At 48.3% G+C, this 19524-nt stretch overlaps 1 protein-coding gene across 3 annotated transcripts in view; it reads left to right on the forward strand.

The window, feature by feature from the left end:
• Window positions 1-6107: 6107 nt before the first annotated feature.
• Window positions 6108-19524, forward strand: part of DHX30 (DExH-box helicase 30) — a 29281-nt gene continuing 15864 nt past the window's right edge. The window contains exons 1-4 of one of the 3 annotated variants that reach the window (XM_006732993.3): window positions 6108-6266; window positions 8139-8233; window positions 10323-10377; window positions 15401-15496. In XM_006732993.3, coding sequence (XP_006733056.1) covers window positions 10350-10377; window positions 15401-15496 — 124 coding nt within the window. In that variant the 5' untranslated portion in view covers window positions 6108-6266; window positions 8139-8233; window positions 10323-10349. Of the gene's footprint in view, window positions 6267-8138; window positions 8234-10322; window positions 10378-15400; window positions 15497-16626; window positions 16656-19524 lie in introns of those variants that run through there. The other 2 variants (XM_031027844.2, XM_031027843.2) reach the window with 2 other exon arrangements.

The following is a 19524-nucleotide window of genomic DNA, read 5'->3' on the forward strand; positions in this document are numbered from 1 at the left end:
TGGGGGAGAGAGAGAGCACACACAAGCAGGGGGCGGGGCAGAGAAGGAGAGGCAGACTCCCGCAGGGAGCCCAAAGTGGGGCCCAGTGCAGGGCCCAATGCGGGCCTCGATGTGGGGCTCCATGGGGGGCTCTATCCCAGGACCCTGGGATCATGACCTGAGCCGAAGGCAGACACTTAACCGACCGAGCCACCCAGGCGCCCCAGCAATGAATTTTCTTACATATATATGGGGATATGGTTAGATAAACTCCTAGAACTGAAATGAGTCAAAGGGCATGAACATTTTAAATCTGACACTGCCAAACTACCCTCTGAATAAGTACTACCAATTTACAGTTCCCGCAATAGTGTATGAGTGCTTGTCTCCCAAGTGGAAGTGCCCATTCAGAATTTACTCAGCACCTACTTCTCAACAGTGCCAGATCCTGTGCAAGGTGCTAAGGAGACACTGGCGACAAAGAATTAAGTCCCTACCCTCAAGACCTTTATTCCAGGGGAGAAACAAGCAATAAGTAAGGATAACACAAATAAATACACAAGGTGGTCTGGGAAGCAGTCTCTGAGATAACATCTGAGCAGAAACCCAGATGAAGAGAGAAAACAAATCTTACAAATCCTTGAAGGAAGAATGCTAAGTGGGTCCCATAGTTTTAACTGTCTTTAAAAAATAAGCACAGTTGCAGGGTGCCTGGGTGGCTCAGTTGGTTGGGCATCTGACTCTTGATTTCAGCTCAGGTCATGATCTCAGGGTTGTGAGATCAAGCCCTGTGTCGGGCTCCACGCTCAGCGCGGAGCTTGCTTGAGATTCTCTCTCCCCCTCTGTTCCTCCTCCCACATGTGCTCTCTCTCTCTAAAATAAATAAAATGAACAAATCTTAAAAAAAAGCAAAGTTGCGGGGCACCTGGGTGGCTCAGTCAGTTGAGTGTCTGCCTTCGGCTTGGGTCATGATCCCAGGGTCCTGGGATCGAGCCCCGCATCGGGCTCCCTGCTCAGTGGAAAGCCTGCTTTTCCCTCTGCCTGCAACTTCCCCTGCTTGTGCTCTCTCTCTCTGTCAAATAAATAAATATTTAAACAAAAAAAAAAAAGCAAAGTTGCAATTCTACTCCTAGGTATGTACCCCCAAAATAAAAACAGTTGTTCCAACCAAAACGTGCACACCAATGTTCATGGCAGTGCTATTCCCAATAGCCAAAAGGCGGAAACAACTCAAGTGCCCAGCAACATATGGATGGATAAACAAAATGGAATATTATATTATAAATATATTATAATAATGTACTGGGGGCCTGGCTGGTTCAGTTGGTACAGCATGCAGCTCTTGATCTCAGAGTTGTGAGCTCGAGCCCCATGCTGGGTGTAGAGATTACTAAAAAATTAAAAAGAAAAAAGAAATGAAGTACTGACATATGCCACAAAACAGACAATTCTTGAAAACACGATGCTAACTGATAAAAAGTCAGATATAAAAGGCCATGTTATATGATTTCATTTACATGAACTATCTGGAATAAGAAAATCCATGGAAACAGAAAGCAGATTAGTGGTTGCCAGGGACTGTTGCTGGGGAGGGTGGGAGGAGGATGGGGAGTGACTGCTTAATGGGTACACATGGGGCTTCCTTTTGGGGTAATGAAAATGTTCTGGAACTAGACAGTACTGATGGCTGCACAACATGTACATGTACCAAATGTCACTGAAATGTACACTTTAAAGTGGTTAAAGTGTCAAATTTTTTTTTTAAAGATTTTATTTATTTATTTGAGAGAGAGAGAATGAGAGACAGAGAGCACGAGAGGGAAGAGGGTCAGAGGGAGAAGCAGGCATCCCGCTGAGCAGTGGGGCTCGATCCCAGGACCCCAGGATCATGACCTGAGCCGAAGGCAGTTGCTCAACCAACTGAGCCACCCAGGCGCCCTAAAATGTCAAATTTTTATGTTAGGTGTATTTTGCCACAATAAAAGATAATACATTTAAAAAAAAAAAAGCAAGGCTGAACTTTTCTCTTCCTAAACCTAAGGGCCATATGCAATGCTTTTTTTGCTCACTTCCTATTCATGCCCAATACCCATTTTTTATTGCATTATGGATGTTAAAAAATTAATCTGGAAATTCTTTGCATATTAAATAAATTAATTCCCCACCTTAATAAAAACCAGAGTTTATGGAATTTTCCATTTTTTTTTTAAAGATTTTATTTATTTATTTGAGACAGAGAGAATGAGAGACAGAGAGCATGAGAGGGAGGAGGGTCAGAGGGAGAAGCAGACTCCCTGCTGAGCAGGGAGTCCGATGTGGGACTCGATCCCGGGACTCCAGGATCATGACCTGAGCCGAAGGCAGTCTCTTAACCAACTGAGCCACCCAGGCGCCCTGGAATTTTCCATTTTTACAGAGATCTGAATAAGCACCAGTTAACTGTAAATGGAATTTTTTTTTTTTAAAGATTTTCTTTAAAGATTTTATTTATTTGAGAGAGAGAGAGGTAGCCGGAGAGAGCAAGAGCAGGGAGGAGAGGGAGAAGCAGGTTCCCTGCGAGGAGGGAGCCCGACATGGGGCTCTATCCCAGGATCCTGAGATCACAATCTGAGCCAAAGGCTGACGCCCAACCGACTGAGCCACTCAGGCACCAACCCCCCCTTTTTTTTTTAAAGATTTTATTTACGTATTTATTTGAGAGAGAGCAAGAGAGATCACAGACGGAGAGGAAGAGAGAGAAGCAGACTCACTGTTGAGCAGAGCCGGATGCGGGGCTCAATCCCAGGATCCTGAGATCATGACCTGAGCTGAAGGTAGACAGTTTAACTGACTGAGCCACCCAGGTGCCACTGTAAATGGAATTCTGTCCAGAGTAATGAAATTTCAGAACTGAAATGGCCTGAAAAGTCATCTGGTTCAACTTTGTTCTGACTTAAGAATCTTCTAACTCTACGGTATATTTTGCCAACTACTCCGCTCTGACTTTGACAAAGCACAGAAAGAGAGTATTTAGCCTTTTTTGAAAACCTACTTTGAAGTAGGTTAGTCTGGGGTAATAAACGTAAGGGGGGGAAATGCCACGCAAACTAGGCAACTGAAGAAGAGTTTACAAACGGGACTACTGACAGAAAGTGTGGGCAGGTTAAAGGAATCCAAGAAATACTGTGGGACTAGCAACACAATCTCCTGCAGGCACATAGAAACAGTAGCGTGGAGCTGCAAGGGAGGTCTTTGATCCCACTTCTCGTGGCTATAGATCCCATGAGTTATTATAAAATTATGTTCTTCTTCCACCCTCTATTCTGTGGCTTGATGGCCTTTGTTACAAGTTCTACTTCAATATATAAAATAAAATTGGTTCTACCAACACCTCAACCTTAAGAACCTGAAGAAAAGTAACCTAGGTAGCATGAATCCACAGGACGAGAATCTGATGGAGGAAAACCATTATCCAAACACTCCTTGTAGGGGCGCCTGGGTGGCTCAGTCGTTAAGCTTCTGCCTTCGGCTCAGGTCATGATCCCAGGGTCCTGGGATGGAGCCCCACATTGGGCGGGCTCTCTGCTCAGCGGGAAGCCTGCTTCTCCTTCTCCCACTCCCCCTGCTTGTGCTCCCTCTCTCGCTGTGTCTCTGTCAAATAAATAAATAAAATCTTTAAAAAAAAAACCACAACAACACTCCTTGGAGCACTTACCTGGCATTGGGACCCAAATATAACTCCAAGAGGCTGGCGTTCTAGTTGGGGAAGACAGATCAAAGATATACCTTGGGTGCTACCACATGGGGAAGAAGAAACTGTTAGAGGGCCTTACATGGTCTGAGGAAGCGGAGTTTCTAGATAGAGATATTAGCAAAGAATGAAGTCTAGGGATTGGACCCAGGAAAATAAGGTAGTGATAAGGAAATGAGCAGGAAACAAGAGGGGAAATATATGGGAGAGGGAAAAAGACACTCATTGGCACTCACCTTATCTTATAAAATGGATCACTTTATCAACTTCACCAGATACAGCCATTCATTAAGAATAGTTAAGGAGGGGTGCCTGGGTGGCTCAGTCGTTAAGCGTCTCGGCTCAGGTCATGATCCTGGGATCCTGGGATTGAGCCCCGCATCGGGCTCCCTGCTCAGCGGGAAGCCTGCTTCTCCCTCTCCCACTCCCCCGGCTTGTGTTTCCTCTCTCACTGTGTCTCTCTCTATCAGATAAATAAATAAAATATTAAAAAAAAAAAAGAATAGTTCAAGGAAAGGTCCTTCAGAAAGAAAACTAAAAATGGGAAATCTGCAGCAAGGAAAAGCACTATGAATGTTCCACTTGTGCCTCTTTTGCAGGGTTTCCCCTAGGTCTTAAGACTTGTTTACCTGCTTTTCTCATTCTGTCAGGACATCTTTTGCAGTAGGGACATGTTCATCACTTAATGTTCCCAACAGCATTTCAAACATAATCTGTATGAAGTGGAATCCATCATCTCCGACTGCCCTGTCCCTTCATTATGGTAACAGTGCGCAATCCTTCCAGTCCCCCGGCACAGATCTCAGTCACCTTTCCACACACCTGTGGCCAGAGGTCAGCTTGGCGCTTTACCATCACCCTGTCATACCTCTTTCTTGCCCTTTTCACTCCTGAGCACAGCTGAATCCCTCGGTACCTCCTCATCTCATTAGTACCCTCACTTCTATTTTACCCTCATACTTTTAGAATAACCTTCCTGAAATCCGATGGTTCTTTCCTACTTAGAACTGTAAAAATAGTATCTTAGAAAGATAATTGTGTACAAATAAAGTTAACATCCCTCAGCATAGCATTCCCCGCTATACTTTTTTGTTCATCGCCTCTAAAGCTGGTACACATATCCAACCCTCTGGTCACACCAAGCTACTGCATATTCTTAGAAGTTGCCTTTTGTTCCACTGGTGTTTTTGCTTCTGTGGTTCCTTCTCCTTGATTTTCCTTTCTCTCAATCCTCTAACACTTGATATCTCCTCCCTAGCATTTATCACTTTCTTTTTGCCCCACACGATGTTCTCATCTTGTCTACCATGCCCTAAGCCCCTCGAGGGCAGGTTGTTGTATCCTCAAAACCTGCTTATATCAATTGCTATACAGTTCACTCAAATATCTGTACAGGGATCATTTCCCACACACCATAGCCCCGCACCATGCCCTGCTCATTAAAGGTAATAATTATTTGAATGAGTGGATGATGCTCCACGCTCACCTCCCCCACCCTTCTGTCCAATGTAGAGAGAAAAAAAATACTTGTTGCATTTAATTGCTTGGACAAAAAAGACGGGATATGGCAAAATTCTTCATATATCCTGAAAGGCCACGTCTTAAAAGCATATTCTAGGTCGTTCCAGCTGTAAAATCTTGACCCAGCCTCAGAGCAATCCCATCTGAGTTCTCTCCTTTTGAAGTTGGATGCCACCGAACTCCCACAGGAGCCTCATCTAGAGGACCGCAGCATGTGACAGGGACAATGCTCCTTGCTCACTTCGGAGGCCAGGGGGCGGGGGCGAGACCTCCAGAGCCGCCCAGCGGCATTCGGACCAGCAAGTGCCACCTTGTCCTTTCCCCAGCGTTGTACAGTTTACAACGTGCCATCGCGCTGGTCTCCTCCTAACAACGTCGTGAGGCAGAAATTCTCACCTCCCTAAAGCAACAGAAGATCGGAGGAGAGATGGAGAGGAGAAGAGGCGTGGCAACGGGCTGTGGCGGGGAAGGCGGGTGCAGGTCCGGAGCCCAAGCAGGATTTCGTTCCCGGCTCAGCCCTGACTGGCCGGGGGCCGCAGGGTGGGGGCGCAGAGGACGCGAGGGCCCTCCCGCTCTCACACTGCCGCATGCTGAGGCGCTGCGAGGAGGCGCGGTGTGAGGCCCCGGCCCCGGCAGCCCAGTCCCGCTCCCTCGGCGGCCCCACAGCAGCCCGCGCGCCCACCCCCTCGGCCGCTCTGCCGGAAGTCCCGCCTGCGCCCACCGCGGCCACCCCCCCCCCCATTGGGCCCAGCGCCGGGGTCTCGCCGCGGGTTGGCCGCCCAGCGGCGTGAGCCCTAGGAGGCCACTGTGAGCCCCGTGTGGGGGACCCGCTGGAGACCCGCTGGAGACCCGCTCAGACGCGGCGCTGGCGCAGGAGACGGGGCGGGGAGCGCCGGGGCGGCCGGCGGGACTTCCGCCACGGGACCCGGAAGGGGCCGCGCCGCCGCTGGTGGGAGTTGTAGTCCGGCCGTGGTTGGGGGGGGGCCCGCGGCTCATGCGCGGTGCACCGAGGCTTGTTTCACATCTGTAACAACAGGTGAATTGGGCTTTTTATTCTCCCCTTTCGTGTCCTCTTGAGGAGCTTGCCGCGGCCGGGGGTGGTCGGCGCGAGGAGGGGCCCGGGTCCGACCGCCGGCTTGGCGGAGAGTGGGGCGGAGAAGCGGGCGGGCCCGAGGAGCAGGCCGGGCATCCTAGGCCTGCCCGCGAAGCCGGCCCGGCCGAGCCGTGGGCAGCCAGGCCTCGGCCTGCCGTTGCCATGGAGCCTGGGCGGGGGCGGGGGCCAGGCCGGTCCGCCGGGGCGGGCCTGGTAGCCAGGGGCTCCGCGGGGACCGCGGGAGAGGCCGCTTCATTGGCGCAACGACGCCTCCGCCTCAGGGGATGCTCGGTTCCCCGAGGCAGGGCCTGGAGGAAGCCCCCGGAGTGCCCCGGGACCTTTGTCTGTCCCCCGTGCCGCCTGGACCGTTCGTCCAAAGGGAGGCCTGGTGCATTCTGGCCCCCCTGGTTTGCCCCTTTTTGCACCGACCTTGTCACTGGGGGAGGCCAAGGGGTGAGGTGTTCTTTGTTTGCTGGTGGTGACTTGCCCCATTTCGCAGGGGAAGACCTAATGCATGTTGGGTCCTTTGTTTGCAGTGAACTGGAGTCCCAGGGGTCCTCAGAACCCCCAAGCCCGGAGTATGGCGTCAGCATGCTGTCTAGCTAGTCCTCGTGTAGCAACATTGGTCACCTTAATTGTGATGTTGCAAGACAGAGATTGTCCCACTTTGCAACCCCAATCCACAGGGCTTGCCATACACTGTAGCAGGTGGACTGCAGATGGCCAGGTGCACTCTCAAACTGTTTTTGGTTGCAACTTACTGGACAGAGGGAAAGGAGACAATATCTGATGGTTTCCTTTGCAGTTTCTTTGAAAGTAATGAAACCCCTGTCATTGTGGGTCTTGACTATATCTCACAACTTACACTTAAATCTTGGAGTGTTGGAGTTTCCAGGAGGGGGGCCTCTTTTCCTGATGGAGTTTATGATAGTGCTCTTTATTTGTAGAGCTGTTTAAGATGCAGGAGATACATCCTTTGCTGCATTTTTTTTTTTTTTAACCTGTGTAGGTTGTTGTTTTACCTCCAAAAGATATTTATTCTCCAAGTGTTTTAAATTATGTAGCCATGGTCCAAAGTTTATCAGTTGGATCCATCTTGCCCCTTTCAACCTTTGTATCACTATAAAATATTATTTCCAGGAATGAACCATGGGACATCTAGGCAACAGCATAGTATCATGTAAATAAGAAAGATAGTGTAATATAAGCATGGAAAGCTTTGGAGTCCAGTACCTAACTGCAGACTTCCATTCTGTCCTGAGTCAGCTATGGGGTCTTGGACAAGTTGTGTAACTTTCTCTGGGAAAATCTGCCTCAATTTCCTTCTCTGGGAAATATAATTTCAACCTCCCTGGTTAGTTGCATAGATTAAGTGCTATAAAGTCTATGGAAGTACTTTGTGAACTATAAAAATGGCATTCAACTTTTGGTTGTTACTTTCCTAATCTGGAAGAGCTTCTTTATCTACCTTAGATAGGGTCATATTAGAGTCATTATGGAATTAGAACTCAGAACTGAAGCCAGTTTTGCTCTGGGCTTGGAGAAAATGCTTTCAGGGCTACAAGCCCCTCTTTACCATGACATCTCTTTCTTGGTATCTTACAGGTGTCGGTGTAGGGCAGCTCACAATTGGATGGGTCGTGAGTCTGTCATGGCGGGTCCTGAAGTGAGGCCAGCGTGTCCATTGTGTGCTTCATGCCATTAACAAAACTTGTCCTTGTTGTTAGAGTTAGTAAATGGATTTCAGTGGTCTGCAACAACTTTATTTTCCCTGTGGGGCCCGTCACTTTAGTGACCCAGCCTTGTATTTTCTAGGAGGAGGCCCAGCCTCGTGATGAGGAATAGCAAGGAGAGAATTCAGCTCCAGTTCAAAAGCCTACAAAATCTGAGACTGTCACTGCTCGTGTAAGGTAAGTTGATTTAGCCATGCACACAGAACAGTGGCGGACCTCATGCTTAGCCACGCTGTAAAGCAAAGGCACTATTAAATCCATTTGTGGCTGTCTTGGAAGAAGGGTATGATTTTTAACTAGTCATTATGGAATCTCTCTGTCCTTGAATCATCCCATAGTGACTCTACCTGGACTTAAGTGGTGTTTCATTATGCAAGAACTCTTGACATAATATCATTTTACTTATCTTTGAATTATTTAAGAGAAACACTGAATCATAAAAGTTTCCAACATAATTATATTTCAGGGAACTCAGCTTTCTTTTCAATCTCTATGAAATGTTCTAGAGCTCAGTGAAATATCTAAAACATCCTATCTTGAATATCCTACATATCTTTTAGACTGATACAGGAAAAGATAGTGTTATGTGAGCCTTGGAGAGGGTCGGGGACTTTTTAAAAGCAGAGCAGTCTGTTTACAAGCAAATTAATTTACTCTTTCTTAGCAAGAAAGTATTGTCTCTCAAATAATAATCACTTAGATGGTTTAGATTTTTTTTTTTTTAAGATTTTATTTATTTATTTGACAGAGAGAGACACAGCGAGAGAGGGAACACAAGCAGGGGGAGGGGGGGAGGGAGAATCAGGCTCCCCGCAGAGCAGGGAGCCTGATGTGGGACTCGATCCCAGGACCCTGGGATCATGACCTGAGCCAAAGGCAGACGCTTAACCGACTGAGCCACCCAGGCACCCCAGATGGTTTAGATTTTATAGTATTCAGTTTTTCTTTAAGATTAGAATCTCAAATTATACCCTTTTTTAAAAAATTTGGAAAGAAGGAGTCTATAGAATATAACTTCTTAAAGTGAATTGTATCATTGTTGATATTGTATTGAAGTTTTCCTTCTGAGCTACCATATCCTATTGGCTGAAATTTCTGGCATCCCTGGGGGAGAGGAGGCCATCAGGGCAGACCTGCTATGGACCTGAAAGATTCGGCCCCAGGTCATCCCTCCACCTCCATCTCCCCGCCATTTGAGAATTAGACAGAAAAGCAGTCAGGAGCAGGAGTATAGGCCCTATTAGACTCCTTGTAATATTGGACATTATCCTGGTTTGCTAAAACATGGTGTAGATGTTTTTGTTTTTTAATTTTTTAAAAAGATTTTGTTTATTTATTTGAGAGAGAGCATGAGCAGGAGGAGGGGCAGAAGGAAAGGGAGGAGCAGATACCCCACTGAGCAGGGAGCCCGACGTGGGGCTCGATCCCAGGACCCTGAGATCATGACCTGAGCCGAAGACAGATGCTTAACCGACTGAGCCACCCAGGCGCCCCACAGTGTATAAATGTTTTTAAACTGAGGCCACATAAGGTTACTGCACCAACACAGGAGTACTACTACATTCTTAAAAACATCTATAAGTTTGAGTGTTTTTTTTTTTAAGCAAAATCATTAAGCCAGAGGTGTTACTTATCTCTGTGTGTGTGTATGTTTTAAGGTTCTAGGTATACTCCTCAGTTAAATGAACAAAATGTACCAAAACTTTTTGTCCAACAGTTGAACTTTAACTTAATATTTGTTATTTAATAGACTCCACCGTGAAAAGCTTTTTATTTTGAATTACAGTACAGTTACTCTTTGATACTGCCGTCAAGTCCCATCTCTAGGGGCTTGACTGGGTTTTGTGAAAGCCCCGTAAACTAGTTTGTCCATAGGGTAATCATCAGTCCCGCTTGCTGCTGCCACATGAGAAAAGGAGTCCATTTAGAATTTCCTTTCTTCCCAGAAGTCCCAGGAAAATTGCAAGTATTGTGATGAGGTGGAAATATGTCTCTCCGGATGAAATGTATTTCGTTCTGTTGAGCAGGGTTCAGGGAGTTTAGGACAGAAAAAAGAAGAAAGCTCTCAATGAGAAAGAAACAAAGCCCTGTAATAAAGCCGTAGTTGGCCCTTCCATCCTTACGACTGGGAGCAGCAGTTGGGGCTCATTAGTGAAAAGCTTCATTTTTCTCGCCTTCTGGACAGCGCTGTCTGTGTTATTGAAGTCTTCTCTGCGGGATCCTGGACCAAGAATAGTAACCATTGCCTCTCGACCCTCCTTTTTAGGATTCCAGCCTTCCCTCCTGGCCAGAAATGTTCAGCCTGGACTCATTCAGAAAAGGTAAGAACGGAGCTGTGCTTGTGACCTCATGCCCTCCCTCTGTGTGATGGGCAGCTGTGAGAGCTGCGGAGATCCCTTACCATTGTGGAGCCCTTAGACCCCTTCTTTGCATGACTTACCAGAGTCCTTTCTCTGCCTTCCCCTTGCATGGTGCTTACGACCTGGGGCTGACTCCTTGGCCGAGTCCCTCTGTTTGCTGCCCCTCCCCCTGAATATCCTCTCACATGTACTCGCTGCTCATTGGATTCCCATCTGTTTTTCTAAGTCAGTGTTTTACACCATTTCCTCCATGAACCATTGCTGATTCTATCAGCCAAAGGCAGTCTCTCCCCTCTCTCTGATTTTCCTCAGCACCGTGTCTGGACTTTCTTGCGCTTAGTCTGTTCTGAACTAATCGTCGTATCTCTAGACTAGAAGCTCCCTGAAGCCAGGGCTCCTTTATCATCTGTGACACCTGGCACAGCCTTCTGCACGGGGTAGGCCTCAGCAAACGCTGGGGAAGGTGGATTGAGTCATTGCTATATTAGTGGTCATAGAAACTGTGGCAAGTTTTGGAACCCGTGCTCCGGCAGCTGGGGTCAGAGGATTGTGTAAGCAATGGCAGAATTGAGCCATGGCTGGGCTGTAGGGTAGCATTCATTCCTGCTTACACGGAGTGCTATAGCTGGGGAAGCCTTCAAGGACCACATTCCAGAGGGCTTTGCGTATCTTAGGAGCATGACTTTCCTCCTCTGAGGGACCAGTGAGTAGCAGGCCTGTTACCTGTGTTGATGCTGACTGTGAGACTCCTTTCTGAGCATATTTTACAAATCAGTGAGAACCATAATAGACCTTCCATAACCGCTGATTTAAAAGGTCCTTCCCTGGGGACCTCGGGCTGGCTCAGTCAGTAGAGCATGTGACTCTTGATCTCAGGGTGGTGAGTTTGAGCCCCATGTTGGGTTCCCCACAGGGTATGGAGCCTACCAAAAAAAAAAGAAAAAAGGTCTTCCTGCCCATGGTGGCTCCTCCCCCACTTATGTTCCTAGAGGCCTGGAAAACCTTGGCTGAGTGGTGTCCTGTTGAATGGGGTCAGAAGGAGGGCTGGATGTACCAGGGCACTCAGAACAGCCTCTTCCTGCCTCCTTATTTGTTTGTTTGTTTTTTAAAGATTTTATTTATTTGACAGAGAGAGAGGAGAGAGCAGAAGCAGGGGAGAGCAGCAGAGGGAGAGGGAGAAGCAGGCTGCCCGCTGAGCAGGGAGCCCGACGTGGGGCTCGATCCCAGGACCCTGTGATCATGACCTGAGCTGAAGGCAGACGCTTAACTGATTGAGCCACTCAGGCGCCCCCTCCTTGTTTGTTTTTAGCCACTCTGACTGTTTTCATAGTGCGTGAAGAAATTAATCTCTATCGTCCTGGTTTCATTGGTTAACTGACTGGAAATATTGGGTTTGAGATTAGCGCAAACAGCATATTTTGAGCTGAAAATTAAGTACACTTTGTGTTTACTTATTAATCAGTGGGCTTTGTTGTCCACTCACTTGTGAAAGTTGGATGAAAATAGGTTCTCTCATGGTGGGAGTGTCTGAATGAACAGCACTGATTTTGTAAAGAGATGGAGAGCCCAGTAAAAATCATAATCCTCCTTTTTTCTGTGTTATTTCACTCCCACGTGATAGGGAGATGGTACCAGGGGAGAGAGTTGTGGCAAAATTCCTTTAGAGCATTTGTGATTTTCTTTCTAGGCTGGGGATTGATTTGTTCGAGAGGCTTTTCGTCAGGGGTGATGTTGTTAGCATTCAGTTTCATGGGAGTCAACATAGCCTCACTGTGCAAAAATTCAGAAGCCAGATGCCTGGTTCACATCATACTCCTGCACCCTTGCTGGCCAAGGCTGGAGGCAGGTGATTGGGCCTCTGTGCCTTCATTTCCTCATGATGTAAGTAGGTCGGACCTTAGTATCTGCCTTACAGGGTTGTTCTAAGGATCAGATGAGTTAATACATATAAAGAGCTTAGAACAGGGCCTGACACCTGGTAAATTCACAATCTGTGGTATTAAGTAGCTTCAGGACATAATAATCAGACATAGTCTGATTTGGGGCCTTGCTTTCCACACAGGTAAGTGTTATATTCTTACCAACAACCATCTTATGCTTGAAGGTCTCAGGGAAAACCGTTAATCAGAAAGAATTTACTGCCTTGAATACTTTCCTTCAGGCAAACCTACCTTTTCTTTTCTGACTATAAGGCTGAATGCCCTTTCCTGTCTTCTGAATGCTAGTATCACTTGTGGTTTGCACCATGACCTCAGCAATTGGTCATGTGTGGCCTTGTGACATTTTTATTGTCCTATAGGACTGTTCTTTATCTCTTACCTAGTTTTTATGTTTCTTTGCTCCTCATGATGAGATTATGAGCTCCCTAAGGTGTCATGAATCCTGAGGGGAAATGTCACATGGTGTCAAGCTTGAGTCAGACTCTCTGGGGTTCATATCTCATCCCCATTAACACTAGCAAGGTATTAACTTACCTGATCCCGTTCCCCAGCCCCTATATTCAGAGGTATAACGAAGATTAGAGATGATATAGGAAAAGCACTTGGCTGTGGTCTGTCTCCAGCCCTTAGTCTTGAATCGGCAGGCCCTTGCTAAATGTGAGTAGATGGATCTCTCTGGGGTGCATCCCTGCAGCTGGTGTTTTGCCAGAGAGTGACAGCCTGGCCTTAGCGTGCGGTGTGCTGTGCGGCTGCGCGAGTGAGCACCTGTGTGGGAGACACTGGTGTGGAGACAGCTCCGTGTCAGAGGTGCTTTCTTGCACTCCGGCGCTTAGAGTCTCAGTGGGGCGGGCCACTGGATGCTTCTGAAGGTACGAGCTAGAGCAGTTCCCTGCAGCTTTGTGGACCGTGGCCCGCTGGGTCTGTGGCTGCCATCTTTCCTCTTACGTGATTCAGCGGAGCAGCCCGCCCCGCCCAACTAGCGCGCTCGTGTGCCTGGTAAGTGGCCTGTTACTGCCTTTGCTGGCTTCTTAACACAAGTTTCTTGTCTCTCGGAGGTAATGCCATCAGGATCAGGCCAAAGAGAGCAAGCTGAGTCTTCTACAGTCAGCACAAAACTTGGAAAAACACTAGATCAACAGCAAGAATGTGCCATTTTCCTCCAGCTCCATGGTCAGAAGAGGGCTCACTTCTCCCCCTCCCAGTTACTGAAAATGCTTAAGGAAACAGATAATCATCAAATCATTTCTTTCTTTTTTTTTTTTTTAAAGATCTATTTATTTATTTATTTGGCAGAGAGAGACACAGTGAGAGAGGGAACACAAGCAGGGGGAGTAGGAGAGGGAGAGGCAAGCTTCCCGCCGAGCAGGGAGACCGATGCAGGGCTCGATCCCAGGACCCTGGGATCATGACCTGAGCCGAAGGCAGATGCTTAATGACTGAGCCACCAGGTGCCCCAAATCATTTATTTCTTTTTTTTTCAATCCAGCATCCCTAGTTATGAATGAGAGCCCTTCTCAAACAGGACTGGCGAGGTTGAGCTGGTCATTTTCCACCTTAGTTTCAAGATAAACCTTGATCCTAGGCACTTTGTTCCAGAAGACCCTACAGGCATTTCTGCCGTAACACTGGACGTGTTTTCTGCAGAATCACACACCTCTCATATCATAAGAGGGCTCGTGGGAGAAACAGAGCCGAGGCGGTACAGCGCAGCTAGATGGCCCGAGTGTGCCGACGGCAGTCGCTGTCGCCTGGGAGGATGCTGTGGACAGCCGAGACTGGCGGCGCAGTGTGATGCTAAAAATGTGCAGGACGTGTTCCCACGGGCACAGAGCTGGCAGTGCCGAGGCCGCGCGGGGGGCAGGGGGGCTCTGAGCCCGTGGGGCTGCCAAGAAGGTACGCGTGCAGCTGGTAGTGTGGGGGAGGAGGACCTCGTTGCAGGGACTGCGCGTTATATATATGTACGTATACATATATATAAAAGGGTCTTTTATTTTCTTGTTGAAAATTATAGTTCTATCTTTGCTGTTTCAGTTCCCTTGCTTTAGAAAAATCACATTTGACCTGAGGGTTCTCATGTTTTACTGATATCATTTCCTCATGTACCGGTTACATATGAGCCAATTTGCATTATGGAAATGGACATGATGGTAGCAGAACAGAATGTTGCTCAAGTGTGTCGTGTGGGTGGGTGTCTCTCCCTGTTCCTCTCCTGCCCCGTTTATCATATTGAAACCAGTGGGGCAAAGAGAGCAGAGAGCTCATGTACCTTCCCCCCCCAGACCCAGTGATTCGGTGATGTCTTCACCACGTAGGTGGTGTTCGACATGTGAACCTTACTTCCTTGTACAATCCCACCTCCCCGTGCAAAAGTGATGTTCATGCATATCAAAGTTTTGGAACTTCTTAAAAACATACTTTATGGGTCACTGATAAGTAGTATTTAGTCTCCAAATGAATGGAAGTATTTGGAATGGCAAACCATTGACTTTTATGGAGAGAGAAGGCTGGTCTTGGCTTAGGGAGGACCCCAACAGTCAGTTGGTCCTTTTCTTGCCCATTTCTTAGAGGGACAGAGTAATTTGAGACCTGGTCGCTAAAATGGCTATCTGGGAACCAAGAGCAGATCCAGGGATAGCTACCATAAGCAGAAGACAGACAAGGGGATTTACATGGTACCATGGTTTTCCAGTTTTCAACTGTTTTCTTGTTTGATCCTCACCACTCACGACTATAGAGAAGGAAGTGTGATGGGTGTTTGACTCCCCCAAGGTGGCTCAGGGAACAGGGATAGTTTGAGGGCTGTTTTGAGAGTCAGGAAGGGATCTCTACAAATTTGTTGCGTATCCCATCTACGTAAGACAATTGCCTTCTTTCTGTGTGGGATTTGTGGGACTGTTTCTCAGAGCCTGCGACTGGCTGCACGTACCACCTGGCAGCCCTGCTGCCCAGAGCTCCTCCCAGACACTCTGGGGTGAGTCAGGCCAGGGGTCTGTAACTGTGAGGTGTGAGAACATGCCACCTTGATGCCCTCTCTCTTTCCCCAGATCGGGCCCAGCACAGGCAGCGTCAGTGCAAACTTCCCCCACCCCGCCTTCCACCCATGTGTGTCAACCCTGCCCCTGGAGGGACCATCTCTCGAGGTAAGGGAGGAGCCTTGCCTCCAGCATCAGCTTGGTCCAGGGTCTGTGGGGAGGCGGGTGGCAGTGGGAGCCTGGGTGCCAGGATCACGGTCCTCTGGAAAGCAAGAGAGGAGGAGTGGGGCTGGCGGAGCTGTTGGAACCCTCAGGGAGAGATCATTTGGAAAGGTCTGGGTTATTTTATGAGCCTTGGCCCCCTGGCTTAGACCCCGTGGTCTCCTCGGGCTTCCTCGTGTGACCAGGCATACAGCCTAGGCTCAGTCTGGGTGTTCAGCACCAGCACCAGAATCTGCAGGGCTTAGATCTTCTAGGCGGTCCCTGGCTCAGGCGGTTCAGAAAGCACAGGGTGCCTGTAGCAGGGCCAGAACTGAGAACCCTCGCCCATGCCCCGTGTCCTCTAGCATGGAGGCTCTGGGGATGCCTGGCAGATCCCCTCCTCACCTCCCCCTCCCCCCCCAGCTCCTCAAAGCACTTTACTGACATTAAAATCTGTCTCTCAGTCCATTTGGCAGGGTAGGCTCTCCTTTTGATTGGGGAGGATGTCAGAGCACCCGGACAGGTGATCGCTCCCCTCAGGTTCCACTGGTACCCAGGGATGGGGCCAGTAATGGGACCCAGGGAAGCATCGCTGCCTGTGAGTGTCTCCGCTCCTCCCTCAGACTTAGATCTTTTCCAGGTCTGCTAAGACCAGTGCTCCTGGTGGCTACTTGTTTGTCCTCCGACAGCCGCCCCTCTTGCCCCGTTGGCTGTCTGTTCACACCCCGATGCCAGTTGCTTAGCGGAAGAACACTATTTTAGGTCATAGAGTCTTTGCCTCATGTGGAGACAGCATGTCCACTTTAGGTTCTGTCTGTAAAGTGCTTTGAAGGTCAAGAGTTCAGGAAGGGTCGGGGAGCACAGAGCACCTCAGTTTCTGCAGCCCGCGCTGCTGCCCTGTTCCCACGCCGTGTCCACACGCAATGCCTTCCTGCTGCAGTGGCCCCGACTCCAGACAGCAGCATGGAAAGAGAGACTTCCAGCCCCTCTGACCATTTGACTTAGGTGTTAAAGAAATGCCACCCCCTACCGTTGCCAAAACAAGAGTTGATTGCCCTTTTTTTTTTCTTTCTTAAAATGCCCTGTAACTCGAAAAGGCTGAACGTTAACATTTCCAACATGGCAGGTGAGTGGCTCTGAGAGTGTCAGATGTGCTTTGGCTAAGCTTAAAGATGGTTAGGTGGGATGAACCAGGCAGCACGACTAGGCAGTGGCTCCTTGAGCACATGCAGGGGAGAAGGCTGCTGTACTTGGGGGGGCAGCCGCTCCTGGTGGGGGACAGTCCCCGCACTGTCTTCCCTGGAGGAGCTCAGGGCCCCCCCCGCCCCCCGCCCCGAGCCTGATTGTCTCCTCACAGCTGCGCCTCCAGGAGGCATCCATGGGTGTATGCATCTTTGCCTCCTCTCTCTCTCTCTCTCTCTCTCTCAACCTAAAAAGGGTTCTTGCCTCCATTTCTTCATCCCAGAAGCAACAGACCTTTTAGTGCACACATGACTGTTGGGCCTTTCTGCCATGCTTTCTGATTCCCTAGTGACTTCACTGGTGCCTCTGCCTTTAGAAGGAAGTGTGTGTGGCAGAAACAGTCTCTTTGGTGTTCAGATAGGAAGACAGCGCTCACAAAATGGTGGCCACTTGAATAGGTTACAGTGCCTATCAGAGTCAGATTTGGAATTGGAACAAACTCTCACCTCCTTTGCCAGTCTCCCCCCACTCTACCGCCAGCCTCTTACCAAGGCCTCCTTGGTAAAGGGTGAGGAAATTCAGAGCCTCTTCTGTCGATCTTTCCCACCCACCCTGATCTGAGACCTAGAGCACCGGAAAGCAATGTGGAATAACAGCCCTTCTGGCAGGATCCTTCCTAGGACTAGTCCCTCCTGTCCATTCCCTCATGCACATGTGTCCCCTCTTCTTGGTATGGTGGTTTACCTCAAGGGACCCTGTGGCTTTACGGATGTGGACAGAAAAGCCCTGAGGATGCATAGAGCGGTCAGGGTGGCCACCTGGCTCCTGCAGATCCCTTTGCCTTTCTCGTTGCCAGCCAAGGGGACCATGTCTTGCCATTTTGACCATCCACAAAATCTAACTGTGGTTGAAGACACTGACAGAATGTTGACTGAGATGCTCCCTCTCACTACCCCCACCCCCAGAAATTCTCCAGTCTCCCCCAAGTCTAGACTATCTTGGGCTTCCTCTTGTTCTTTTCTCCTGGGACCTCTAAAGTTTAGGGTCCTAAAACATCCTCTTGTGTATTCAGCAGATCCTTCACACTTTAATTCCACACTCCCTGATGTTGTTGTTTAGCACATTTAGTACCAGATGTTGTGCTTGATTGAGAAATGAATGGAGAGATCCCTGATCCAGTAAAACATTTCTTTTTTTTTTTTTTTCCCAAAAGTTTCTTCCTTTTCACAGGCAAAGGAGTCAACTTTCTCTCCCCAAAGAATGGAGAGTGGAGGAGAAGTCTTTAATATTGGTGGAAAGGAAGAGGGCATACCTGAGCCCTTCTAACTTTCTTCAAAATTCTCTAAGGCAGGAGTCGGCAAACTTTCTTTCTTTAAGGGTCACAAAATACATATTCTAGGCTTTCTGGGCCATATGGTTTCTTTTGCAGCTCCTTCACTGTGCCATTGCAGTGTGAAAGCAGTGATAGATAATACACAAACAATGAGCAGAGCTGTGTTCCAATAAAACTTTATTTATAAAAACTGGCAGTGGGTGGATTTGGTCTGCAGGCTGTAGTTTGGCAACCCCTGCTCTGGACCAATGGGGAGAAGATCACAAAACCAGAAAGTTTTTAAGATCCAGTGTAAGAGATGCCCTCATTTTATAAGAGGCAGTGAGGTTTGTGGAAGTGAAATAGTTGCTCAAGGTGATACCAACTGTTAGAGCCCAAATGCAGTAAATGAAATAGGAAAGGGGGTCAAGGAGCTCCCTGAGAATCAACTAGTTGGTTGGCATCACATGATGCTTTTTTTTTGAACATAAAATTTCAGACCTCTGTTCGAAATACATTTAATAAAATAGAGAAAATAATATGGTGAACCCCAAGTACTTATCACCCTGCTTGACCAGTTAACAACTCATGGTCAGTCTTGATTTGTGTCTGTCCCTCCACTTTGGCCCCTTTGGGAGCAGATCCAAAAAATCAGAGCATTCCGACCTTAGCCTAAGTGGCTGTCGAACAGAGTGCTATACTGAGGACTTGCTGCAGCACCATGATGGACCCAGGCCCTGCTTTCCAGGGGGGTGAGGGGGTGGGGGGGCTTTCTGTCTAGGCTTTTGTCTCCTTCAGCTTTCAGACACCACCATTTTCAAAATTTGGCCTCAGCCCCTAATGCCATTATCAGGCTTGGTAAGCTTCTAGATTCTTTTGAGGGAATTTGGGCTGCTAACAGTCCTTGAAAACTACCCTGAAGCTGGGTGGATGCTTTGGCTTTTGGCCAGTTAGAGTGACACTTGGCCAAAGTCAAAGCCATTGTGAAATCACATTATGCCCCAAGGGTCTCACCATCCCAAGGTGAATGATCTGGATAAGGGCGTTTGATACAGATGGTGGTGTCGCCTTGGGAGGTCACATCACTGCCACCAAGGTCACCTTCCCTTTTTCCCCTTTCCTGCTAAAAGCCCACTGAGGAGGGAATAGAGGAGTGGGAGTTGAAGCTGCCCCATCCTGCCCCGGGTCTGTTGTCTCAGACCTCAGTGGAGGGGCTTCTCTAACAAAGCACTCTGTAGAGCCGCCTTCCAGACATTCCCAGTTTATCCTGACCACAGTTGTACCAAATGAGATCAAGTATGTCCTCATTTTCCCAACTGATGAAACTGCCCAAGGTTCACAGCTGGCAAGTGACAGAGCTTGGACTAAGCCCAAGTATTAGGACTCATAGGCTATGTTCTTGCCATAGGCCAGCAGTTCTGAGTGAGGTCCCAGACCAGCAGTCTCATTATCATCTGGGAACTTGTTAAAAATGCAGATTCCTGGGCTCCACTCCAGACCT

The sequence above is a fragment of the Leptonychotes weddellii genome, chromosome 1 (assembly GCF_054177405.1).
Source record: "Leptonychotes weddellii isolate Sample4059 chromosome 1, ASM5417740v2, whole genome shotgun sequence".
In the NCBI taxonomy this organism is placed as follows: domain Eukaryota; kingdom Metazoa; phylum Chordata; class Mammalia; order Carnivora; family Phocidae; genus Leptonychotes; species Leptonychotes weddellii.